This window comes from Metopolophium dirhodum, chromosome 4, assembly GCF_019925205.1.
Source record: "Metopolophium dirhodum isolate CAU chromosome 4, ASM1992520v1, whole genome shotgun sequence".
Classification (NCBI taxonomy): Eukaryota; Metazoa; Arthropoda; class Insecta; order Hemiptera; family Aphididae; genus Metopolophium; species Metopolophium dirhodum.
Genome location: NC_083563.1, coordinates 11,887,666 through 11,898,181, shown reverse-complemented (window position 1 = coordinate 11,898,181; position 10,516 = coordinate 11,887,666). Strand labels below are relative to the sequence as shown.

General features: G+C 34.3%; 1 protein-coding gene across 1 annotated transcript; it reads right to left on the bottom strand.

The window, feature by feature from the left end:
* Positions 1–3,411: 3,411 nt before the first annotated feature.
* LOC132943101 (raf homolog serine/threonine-protein kinase Raf) lies at positions 3,412–8,061 on the bottom strand. The gene is made up of 3 exons (XM_061011907.1): positions 6,923–8,061; positions 6,114–6,844; positions 3,412–4,493 (listed from the first exon to the last, which is right to left on the bottom strand). The coding sequence occupies exons 1-3, from the start codon at positions 7,493–7,495 to the stop codon at positions 3,860–3,862; spliced, it is 1,938 nt and encodes a 645-aa protein (XP_060867890.1). The 5' UTR covers positions 7,496–8,061; the 3' UTR covers positions 3,412–3,859.
* Positions 8,062–10,516: the final 2,455 nt, after the last annotated feature.

Genomic DNA, 10,516 nt, shown 5'->3' with positions numbered 1-10,516 from the left:
TAAAGTCGCAAGAACTAGCAGGTATTCCTATTCCAGTAAATCGGCATTTCCCATAGCGGCATACGTGATATAGAGTATTGTAGTATATATTATAGGTATTATTTAATTATTACTTATTAGGTAGGTACATGCCTTTATAATAATAAAACAATTTAAATATTTGAATGACAATAATCATAGTAACATAAAACGCAAACAGAACAATTTTCAAACTCAAGCATAATGCTTTACGAAAATAGTGTTGTAACTTATATAATGAATTAAAGTTGAATTTAGGGGGGTGAAAAACCATACCTAATCATTTCCATACTATAAATTGTCATGGTGGCCGGTGGACCACTGCACTAGGTATTGCAGTCCCTCTCGCGACCTGCTCTCCAATAAGATTATGCATATTATGAGTTTCCACTCACCTGTCTCATCTTTAACCGGATATACCTAATACCTAACCTTATGATACATTTAAGGGGATTCGATACCGTGATTTTCTGTTTTTGTCTAACACACGCGTGACGTAGTATTTTAGACGTGTTTTTTGCCAAACATACCAATTGATATAATGAAGCGATAAGAATTCAAAAAATAGATTTGAATTCGTCGTCAAGTTTATTTGAAATCGAGTTTCCCACATTTTTTAAATTATCTCTCAAATTCCTAAAAATGTCATATTAAAAAAGAGTATTTAAAAATTGTCGTATTTAAATTTTTGGAGAAGTTAAAATCAAAAATGTGGTAAAGTCGATTTCAAGTAGACTTGACGACAAATTCAAATCTGTTTTTAAAATTCTTATCGCTTCATAAGGACAAAAACAGAAAACCACGGTATCGAATCCCCTTAAGTTAAAATTATTATTAAAATAATAAATTTCATGATGAAATGAGAAATTGACATATTCAACATATTAAAGCTAATGAGTAATGGTTATCTAATATATTAGTTTTTAATACATTCAAGGCGAGATATTCTTTTAAGAACCTTATATTGTACCCGCATATTGTGTCTCCGTTATGGGAATTTTCAAATTTAAATTAAAAAAGGTGGGCAAGTGGGTACCGTTGCGCTCTTAAGGTATGTAAAATAATTTACTGCCCTAAACCGTGATGACACACAAAAAATAAAATAAACACATTAATGTAAAATCAATACATATAACATATGTTCCTACGCAGTTCAAAACAAATCAAAATATTTTGAATTGTACCTATATAAAAAACCGATTTTGCGTAAAAATTCCCGTTTTTCCTTAATTTTTATGTTGTTTTTCCCGGCGCTTTTGAAAAGTGAAAATTGAGAATTATTTTAAAATTTGACCTCCCGAATGCACCAACTTGATTCACTTTCCTATCGAACAAGATAGATACTGCAGTTGAAGAAAATCGAAGCAGTTTTACTGCCCCAAACCGTGATGACAGATACAAAAAAAAACACATCATTGCAATACATTCGTCACTCCGCTCACAATCCAAAAGCCAACGGATAAAAAATCCACCGAAAAAAATTTTTTATATAAATATGAACACATACATAATATATTGTGTTATAACTTATAATTTATATAATTATAAATTGTTTTATTTAAGTGAGATATTAGGTAGTTAATGATATTGTAATATTATAGTACCTATAGTAACCTAACCTAACCTAACCTAACTGTATACAGTGCCAGTAGCTTATAATTACCGTAGTAGGGGGATTTGGGTGTTTTATACCCACATTGACTTTTTTTTTATACTGGCGAACCATACTTAGGTATGACGTATGTACTTATTTAATTATGTAAATATTATTATTTATAGATACTATCTTACTAATAAAGTAACTATATTTTATAGAAACAAGCAGTGGCGTAATTTGGTCGTGTTTGTAGTGGGTGGGAGGGGGGGGGGGGGTATAACAATTTTTGGTTTTTATCATAATGTATAATGTAAGTAGGTACATGTATAAATGTATACTTCGTTAAATAAATAATTACATAGTACATACTATAAAGTTTTTCGTACTTTTTCGAATAGATTCATGAAATAATTTGCGTATGCATAATGTACGCAAAATCCCCAGGCACGTAGCTAAGGGGGGGCCAGGGTGTGCCAGGCCCACCCTATTATGTGTCCGGCCGTAGGCCGGCCCACCCAAAGTATTCAGAGGGGCCCATTATTATACGGGGCTTTTAATTTAAATGAAATTTCAAATTTTTAATATTGTCTAAATATTACACAAATAAAACCAAATATATCGGGTTTTAATTAGAATCTAAAATAAGTAACGTAACTAAATTCAATCCATTTCTGGAATAAAATATGTATATTGTATTACATTTAAATTCTGTTCCTACTAAGAATCGGTGATAATTTATTTTTTATAAATCATAATATCGTCAACGATTGATTAGGAAATAATTGCTATTTAAAGCCCAACACTGGTACCATATTATTATAGTATACTAGCATGTCATGTTATTCTTATCTTATCTAGACAGTGACTGTTGTATACTTTTATGTCTATTTTTAAAATACTTTTGAGTAAGGGTATTGTCATTATATTGATTCATATAGAATTATATTATTATTATGGTCGTCAACTCGTCTGTCGAACACCCCTACAACTGTACAAGGTAATATATTTAGGTAGGGGGCCTATCTAACATTGGCCCACCTAGTGAATATTTTCTGACTACGTGCCTGAAAATCCCAAACTACAAAATGTTATAACCTTGGAACTAAGTCTGGCCGAAAAATTTTGATTGCACCATTGTGCTTAACTTGTTGAAATATACCTATATATTCCCGAAAAAAATTCCCAAAAATTGAGCTAAACTGCATTATTTCCGAAATTCATATAAACTCCAAAGCAATTATTTTCTTTTCAGAAATCCATTGACTTCAACGAGTTAAGTACAATGGTGAAATTAGAATTTGTATGTGTTCATACTTATATAAATTTTTTCCACAATTCAGGAAAATCAGATAAGCAAACTTTGAGTTCTAGCTAGAGTAAGCTAACAGGCACGAGCTGGGGAGCAAATGCTCAAGTAGGCATTAAGAACATTCACATTCCACAATGTCCGAGTACTGTGCACCTGCATGGAAGAGTAGCCGACACTGTAGTATAATGGATGTTCATCCATTAATGAAAACAATGCGAACCATTACAGGAACACTAATACCAACGAACATCTATTATACTAGAGCATATTATCCTTTACAAAGATGAGGTAAACCAAGATTGAAGTCACGTAAGACATTTCTACATCAGGTGGAAGAAAAAAAACAGAGGGAAAAAATACCTAACCCGTGGGAATCTGAAAATAAATAAATAAACATAATAGAAGTCTATATATAAACACAGCTTACACTAACTACAGTCGATGTGGAATGAGAATTTTATAATAATAACGTACCCAACACTTGAAATTGATCAATAACATATTTGCTTTTATATTACAAACATAATAATATAAGACGTGTGTGTAATGTGTATATAATGTTTTATCACCACTATTCATATGAAAAATATTTACTCAATTTATGATAAACAAAAGTGTGAAGCACATACTGTATGGTACATAATATACATTATATAGGTAACATTTAAAAATAATAGAAATAGAAGAAAAATCAGACATAATAGGTAAAAATGTTTGGTTTGTGTTGAGTAACAAAAACATGATTAAAATAATATGTTGAATTCAACAAATGTTATAGATATATGCATGTGCAGTGTGCACACACATACATGTACATAATATATAAATATATTGTCCCTTGATTGCACATAATAATCAACAAAATTTAACATTATAATAATAAATCATTAAATTAAAAAAATTAAATTGTTTTTTTTTTGTACATTCCATTAACTTTAGATAAAGCCTGCAGCTCCTCTATAGTTGTTTGCTTCGGACGGGTACAAATAGTCATCGCTCCAATTAGACCGGGATAATGTAGGTTCAGATGTCGTCCGTTGCAGTTTTGGCATAGCGTGTATAATACCTTGTATGGATATAGCAACATCTTTGAATTTAGGCCTATCTTCTCTATCAAATTTGATACAGTTCTCCATTAATTTGCGCAGCTCAGCTGGTGTGTCTGACCTGACTTTTTTCAAATCAGGTCGTAAATAGCCCCTTCCTACCATAAAAATGATCTGATCTTTGTTATTAATTTCCGTGTAAGGCAGCTGACCAGAGAGTAATTCATACAGCACAATGCCATAAGCGTAAACGTCCGACTGAAAACTGTATGGGTTGTCTACTTGCATCCGAATTACTTCGGGGGCCATCCATAGTATCGATCCAGATGGTTGATGGTATTGTTGACCACCGGACCATTTTGATTTGATGGTAGCCAAACCAAAATCACCAATTTTCACAACAGAATCATTGAAAAATATATTGTTGCTTTTTAGATCCCTGTGTATAATGCTTTTAGAATGGAGATAATTCATACCAATCGCAGTTTGGCCAGTAATCGATATCAATTGCATTGCCTCAAATCTAAAAACATAAGAAGTATGTTATAACTAGGGCTAAGATTTATAAGCAATATAATAAAATATACAATAATTTACTAATATTTACTCAACTACCATTAAGTGTTATAGTTAAAATATGCAAAACATCGTAACACAATTGTATAACTGTAATTATTGTAAAATCTTGTAAAATATAAACTAATAACCTTTGTTGTTGATGTTTTAAATGATCAATAAAAAAATATGTCCTGTATCAATATGAAGCAATTTGTGGAAATTACTAATAACAAATTTATAAAAGGACACTGCAAAATAAAACTACCATAGGACACAAATCCTAGCCCTAGGTAAATGATTACTCATACATAACTACATAATTGTTCCTCATATACTTTTAAAAAAGGCTTGGATGAGCGTATATTTTGCTTATTTAATAATTAACGTCAAGTATGTGAATAGTAATACATCATTTATTGCTGTTTCATCATTATTGTTTATATAACAAACTACTATAAGAATTTTTCAGATTTGTTGGACTGTCTATCTAGTCACTTCTATGCAATTGAGTTTATCATCATCATTTGAAGATTTCTTTTGTAATTTTTATTTCAATTAAATTTTAAAGATCAACAAGTATTCAAATAAAAATGGTCAATGTTTAGACTCATACAAATTTCTTATCTATAAAGCTAGACATATATATACATACAATACACTAAATACAATGTTTAAGAATCATACATTTTAGTTTTGCATTTTTCAAGCAAAAAACAATGGGTTTGATATAATATACAGTGTGTACATTAATTGGAGTCAGTAGCCGTATTATTTTTACAGCTAGTGACTTTCCAATTAATTTAAATACTGTATAAGAAGTGAAGAACTGCATCCAATATATTGATATAACATTATCTAAAAAATAATAGTAATATGCATTATGTAATGTTAGATATTTTGTACAATCTCCATAAATATTATGTAAATGTAATTAATTGTTGGTTTTGTTACTTTATCTGCCTACTATTAAATATAATAATTCCTATATTGATTTCAAATTTGGCAATAGAATAGGGTAAGTATATTAAAAATCAAAAAAGGACTACTAAATAGATATTTTAATTAGTTAATGTAATTATAACAAGACCTTATTAGGCACTTATTATAAATAATAATTTTATAAAATCTCTTAGGCATTTTAATTTTAATTCAATGTTTAAATATTGAATTAGTATACCAGATATTATATATAACTACACCAACGATTACTAATAAAACAAAAATATTTTTTGCATGGAAATAAAATAAAATTTTAAAATAAATAAACATATTAATAATAATTAATACAGAATAATTGAAATTGATGGGTAAAACAGGTTAGTTGGATATAAAATTGAAATAATGGAGAATCCTATACGGTAAACCTATTGCAGAATAAACATTTAAAATCAAAATAGAATGCAAAAAATTGATACCAAAATTAATTTAAATGAAATAATAATTTTAAGATTTTTTATTATTCTTGTAAGGTAAGTCAAAAATGTATAAATTTAAATATAATGGATTTATTGAAATAATAATACAAAATTGTAATCAGGAAATCCAAAACCAGGTATTTCTATAATGAAGAATAAATATGTCTTACTTTTTTTCCAAAACATGTAAACAGCGATATAGACTTGATCCTTCACACCACTGTGTGACAATAGCTAAATTTGGTTTTCGTATAACACCCATAAACAGTAAAACATTTACGTGCCTAGTTTTCTTTAATACGGATACTTCATTTTTAAATGCTTGCAATTGTGCAGCAGTCGGTTGTTTGACTTTGAGTGCTTTAATTGCAACCGGGCCATGCCAATTGGCCTTATAAACAGTACCAAATGACCCTGAACCAATACAATCACCCATTTGGATATCCGTTTCTGGTATTTCCCAATCTTCTAACGATTCTTGAGGACCTGTGTCACGAAGCAACTTCTTGGTTGCACTTTCATCAGCACTTTTGGCTCGAGGTCTAGGCCTCAATACATTGGTAGGAGAAGCTTGGGCACTCTGGCTATGAGGCAAGAAACCATGAGGTACACCAGATGGTGCTTGTGATCTTCGCTTCAATTCAGCCAAATCGTCCCAATTCATGTTAACCATATTACGACATACATTAGGTTCAGAACTTGATCTTTCTCCATGACCAAGCACTCGACGTCTCGAAGATTGATAGTCAGATGTTAGTTGTAGTATACCGGCTGAGTTTTGGTAAATAGTGTGATTTCCTCCATTGCCACTATTCAAATCTCTAGTTGGAATACACAGAACGGGCACTCCCATGGAACACCGTTCATGAAATTTGAATCCGCACGAACGACAGTGATAACCCTGGTTGATATAAATGTACATCAATGAAAGTCAAATATAAAAAGACCAATAATAATTTAACAAAAATGTAATATTTACCTGGAAAAGTAGTTGACGACAATGATCACAAGTTGTAAACGATGTACGCTTTGAAAAATCATGTGTAAATGATGCTTGGATGGGTAGCCAACACATTTTCACTTGTATCTCTTCGTATTCAATAGTGGACGTTTGAGTATCCCACGGTATCTGATGGTCAGTGCCGTTCCGGTAGACAACACAGGCATTTAATGGGATCTTCCTGTGTTGCAAACGCTTCTCCAGGGCCATGTGTAGCGTTTCACCGTGCTTCACCTCAATAGTGGTACGCTGTTTGTTAGGTAAATAAGCACGGATAGTGCGTACGAACGGCGTGGACGGCTTGTCACCCCGGGTTTTTCGGTGTTCCCTGGGATGGTCGACCTGGTCGAGTAGCTCCTGCTCTTTGGCCTCTAGCTCGTGCAGCTTGACGGTGAGCTCGCGGTACTCGGTCAAATAGATGGGCGGCGGATGATCGAACGTGGCGAACGTGCCGTTCAGCGCATGGATGTTGCACTTGGTTAAGCGCATCACTTCCCTGACGTTCTGCAGCTCGTTGCGCAGCGAGGTGATCTCCTCGAAGTCGAACGACATGACGACGCCGCCACCGCCGCCGCCGGCAGCGGATTTGGTGTCCAGGCCGCCGGGGGATTTTGTTGGGGACTCGGGATTGGGGGGGGGGTTGAGGAGGGAGAGGGCCTGTGGGTGCGCTACAGCTCCATCGCCAGGATCATGAGTCCCACAGACGGACGCTAGACACCATCGTTTTGCGGGTGTCGTTGTCCGTTTTTTGCATGAGGGTGCTCAGATGTCGTCGCGAGGCGGCGGGCGGATACTACGATGGAGCTGTATCGGTTAGATTCGCCCCGAGCGCGTCGTCCACTACGACATGTTTACGAGAAACCGTACGAAATCGTTACACGATTGAATGGTGCCGATAACAGACGCACCATATTCGAACCGCGGTGGTAGATTACGGAGTGCCCTCCAATACGTTTATCCAAAGCCGACCGCAATTATTCGTAATTTAAATATAATACAACTTATATTAAATATTATACTAATATAGGATGTAATAATTGTAATATTATTGAATAATAATTAATATCGAATTGTCAAACAAAATTTACATACATTGACAAATATTTTTAGGTTAAAAGTTAAAACTACCCGGACAGTAGAACCACTGCGGCCGTTCTGAATACCGTGCAAGAGGTCGACCAACTTTTACGGAATCGGTCGCGTTGGCTAAGCTGGCGAACAATAATTATCAATACGCATAGGGCGTAATGCCGTAATCCAAGATCGTGGGGCATAAAATTAAACAACATCGGTCCAAGTTACGGAATCTGTGGTCAAAGTGGCATCTTTAAATATAAAAATGAATGTATGTTCGTTTGTGTGGGGCTTGTGGGCTTTGAAACTACTGAACCAATTGGCACCAAGTTTAAAATTTTGCACGTATTCCTTGTGAGTGTTCTTACTTCTTTCATTCTTTGTTTCGTTTATCAACCCTTATCTGTGGAACACACAATCCCGTTTCTCACAGACGCACAACGGTAGCGGAAAAAAATTTAAATCATCCGGTTGTCCGGTAGTTCGATCGTAATACATTGTTTTGAATTAGACCGACCACACTATCATAAAATAACCGCTGTTGCTATAATGCTATCATAAATAGTAGCATGTTGCATGTTGCGGTCGAACCGGACGGTTTATAACCGTTGCGGCTGTAACCAGACAGTATGTGTTGTGTTCACACTTCAATGCGAACTATAGATTGCTCATAAGCGTGAATAGACTAAGGGCCGTTCTTACAATGTCCGGTAAAGTGTCGGTTAACGCTAACCGACTGATAACAGATTTTATTACCGGCAGAATTCGGCCGGTTAAGTGTCGATTAACTTTAACCGGACATTGTAAGAACGGCCCTAAGGGCCAGTAGTTCACCAACTACTTTAAACTTCGATTACGCTTAATCGACTGATAACAGATATTTAACCGGGCAAATTCGGCCGATTAAACCCCGGTTAACTTTAATCGAAGTTTAAAGTAGATGGTGAAACTAGCCCTAAGATCTCATCCTAGGGGCTGCGACCCCCTTGGCCCCTTGGGGGTCGCCAACTTATTATTTAGGGTCACGTATGACTTAAAATTTAACGTTTTTTAATTAAAAATAATTATAATATTATATGTATTTTATGTTGTGTATAATGTACAGCACTTTTACTATTGATTATTAATAAAAAACTATATTCTATGCGAGTATATAAAAAAAATATATGTAGGGGGTCGCCACAGTTAAAAAGGTTGAGAAACACTGGCCTAGGTAAAAAATCCCCATACACACAAGGCCGTATTTTTTGATAGGCCTCCCCCCTTCACCAATGTAAATATGTAATATTTATAAAGTTTAAATTAAAGTCTATATCATCTGTTGTGTACAGTATTTTTAGTACTTTTAAAGTTTAAATTTAATTCCAGAAATATTATTACAGCCTTGGATAGCACCATTGTACACCTACATACAGCTACAAATAAAAAAATAATAATAGGTACAATGTCAAATAATAGATGCGAACCGTACCATTGTTCACCCTAAATCTTTATGGTATAGGTTTTTCTGAAGTCGGGTGTGGTCGGCACCACCACTCCGCGTCATGTCTACGTGACGTAGTCAGCGGTAGTCGGTAATTATCTGCCTTCAATGGTTTTACAAATAATTCACACAAATTGTATCAGCTGCCCTCATACATATTAGCAGTGGCGGATTTTCAATATTTTTCTGGTGGTGTTCCGAAAAATAATATGAATTTTTAACTTTCTAAACATATCGGTGTTTGGGGGGGGGGGAGGGTCCAGTGCCTCGCTCTGGAGCAGCCCCCTCCCCCCGTAAATCCACCACTGCAAATTATAATTTATTATAAATGGACGGAGAGTTTTTAAAAAAATAAAGATACTATCCTAATTTTAATTTTTTCAATGTTTTTTATGTTTAATTTTTCCATAGAAAGGTTTACTTCAAAGATCGTAAATTATTTACAGTAATGCCTGCGTGGCCACTCGATCGCTACGCTGCGCTCGGACAAAAAATCGGAAACTATAAAGTCAGACTGGAGATAACGGAATTGAGAAGTCGTGGCATCGGCCGGTAGTCGGGATAACGGAATTGAGAATAGGATAGTCTGGATAACGGAAAAGTACCATTTTGTCAAACATAATATCTTTATTATAAACTAATACATAAGTCATTTTTAAAAAAAATACAATTTGCAACCCTTCGAACATGGTTGACCTACGCCTTCCGAAAATATCATGGGCAGCCCTGACACAGTGACACCCTACTACTCCAGGCTGCCACACGCCTATGAGATTGCTATAGGATGGCTCACACATGCGGACATGAATAAACAAATGTAATTTTGGCTCACGATTCACGAAAATCGAAATTTTTGTTGATAGAAATTAGATGACTAGCCGACCTGCCATGCATTTATATGGTATTTTTTTTTAATAAAAGGAAATAATGTTAAATTAATTGATTGTTGTTCAAATAAATAATAATTAAATATACAACAACAGGCAATGTCCGTCAATGTTAGCAGCTTATAGACT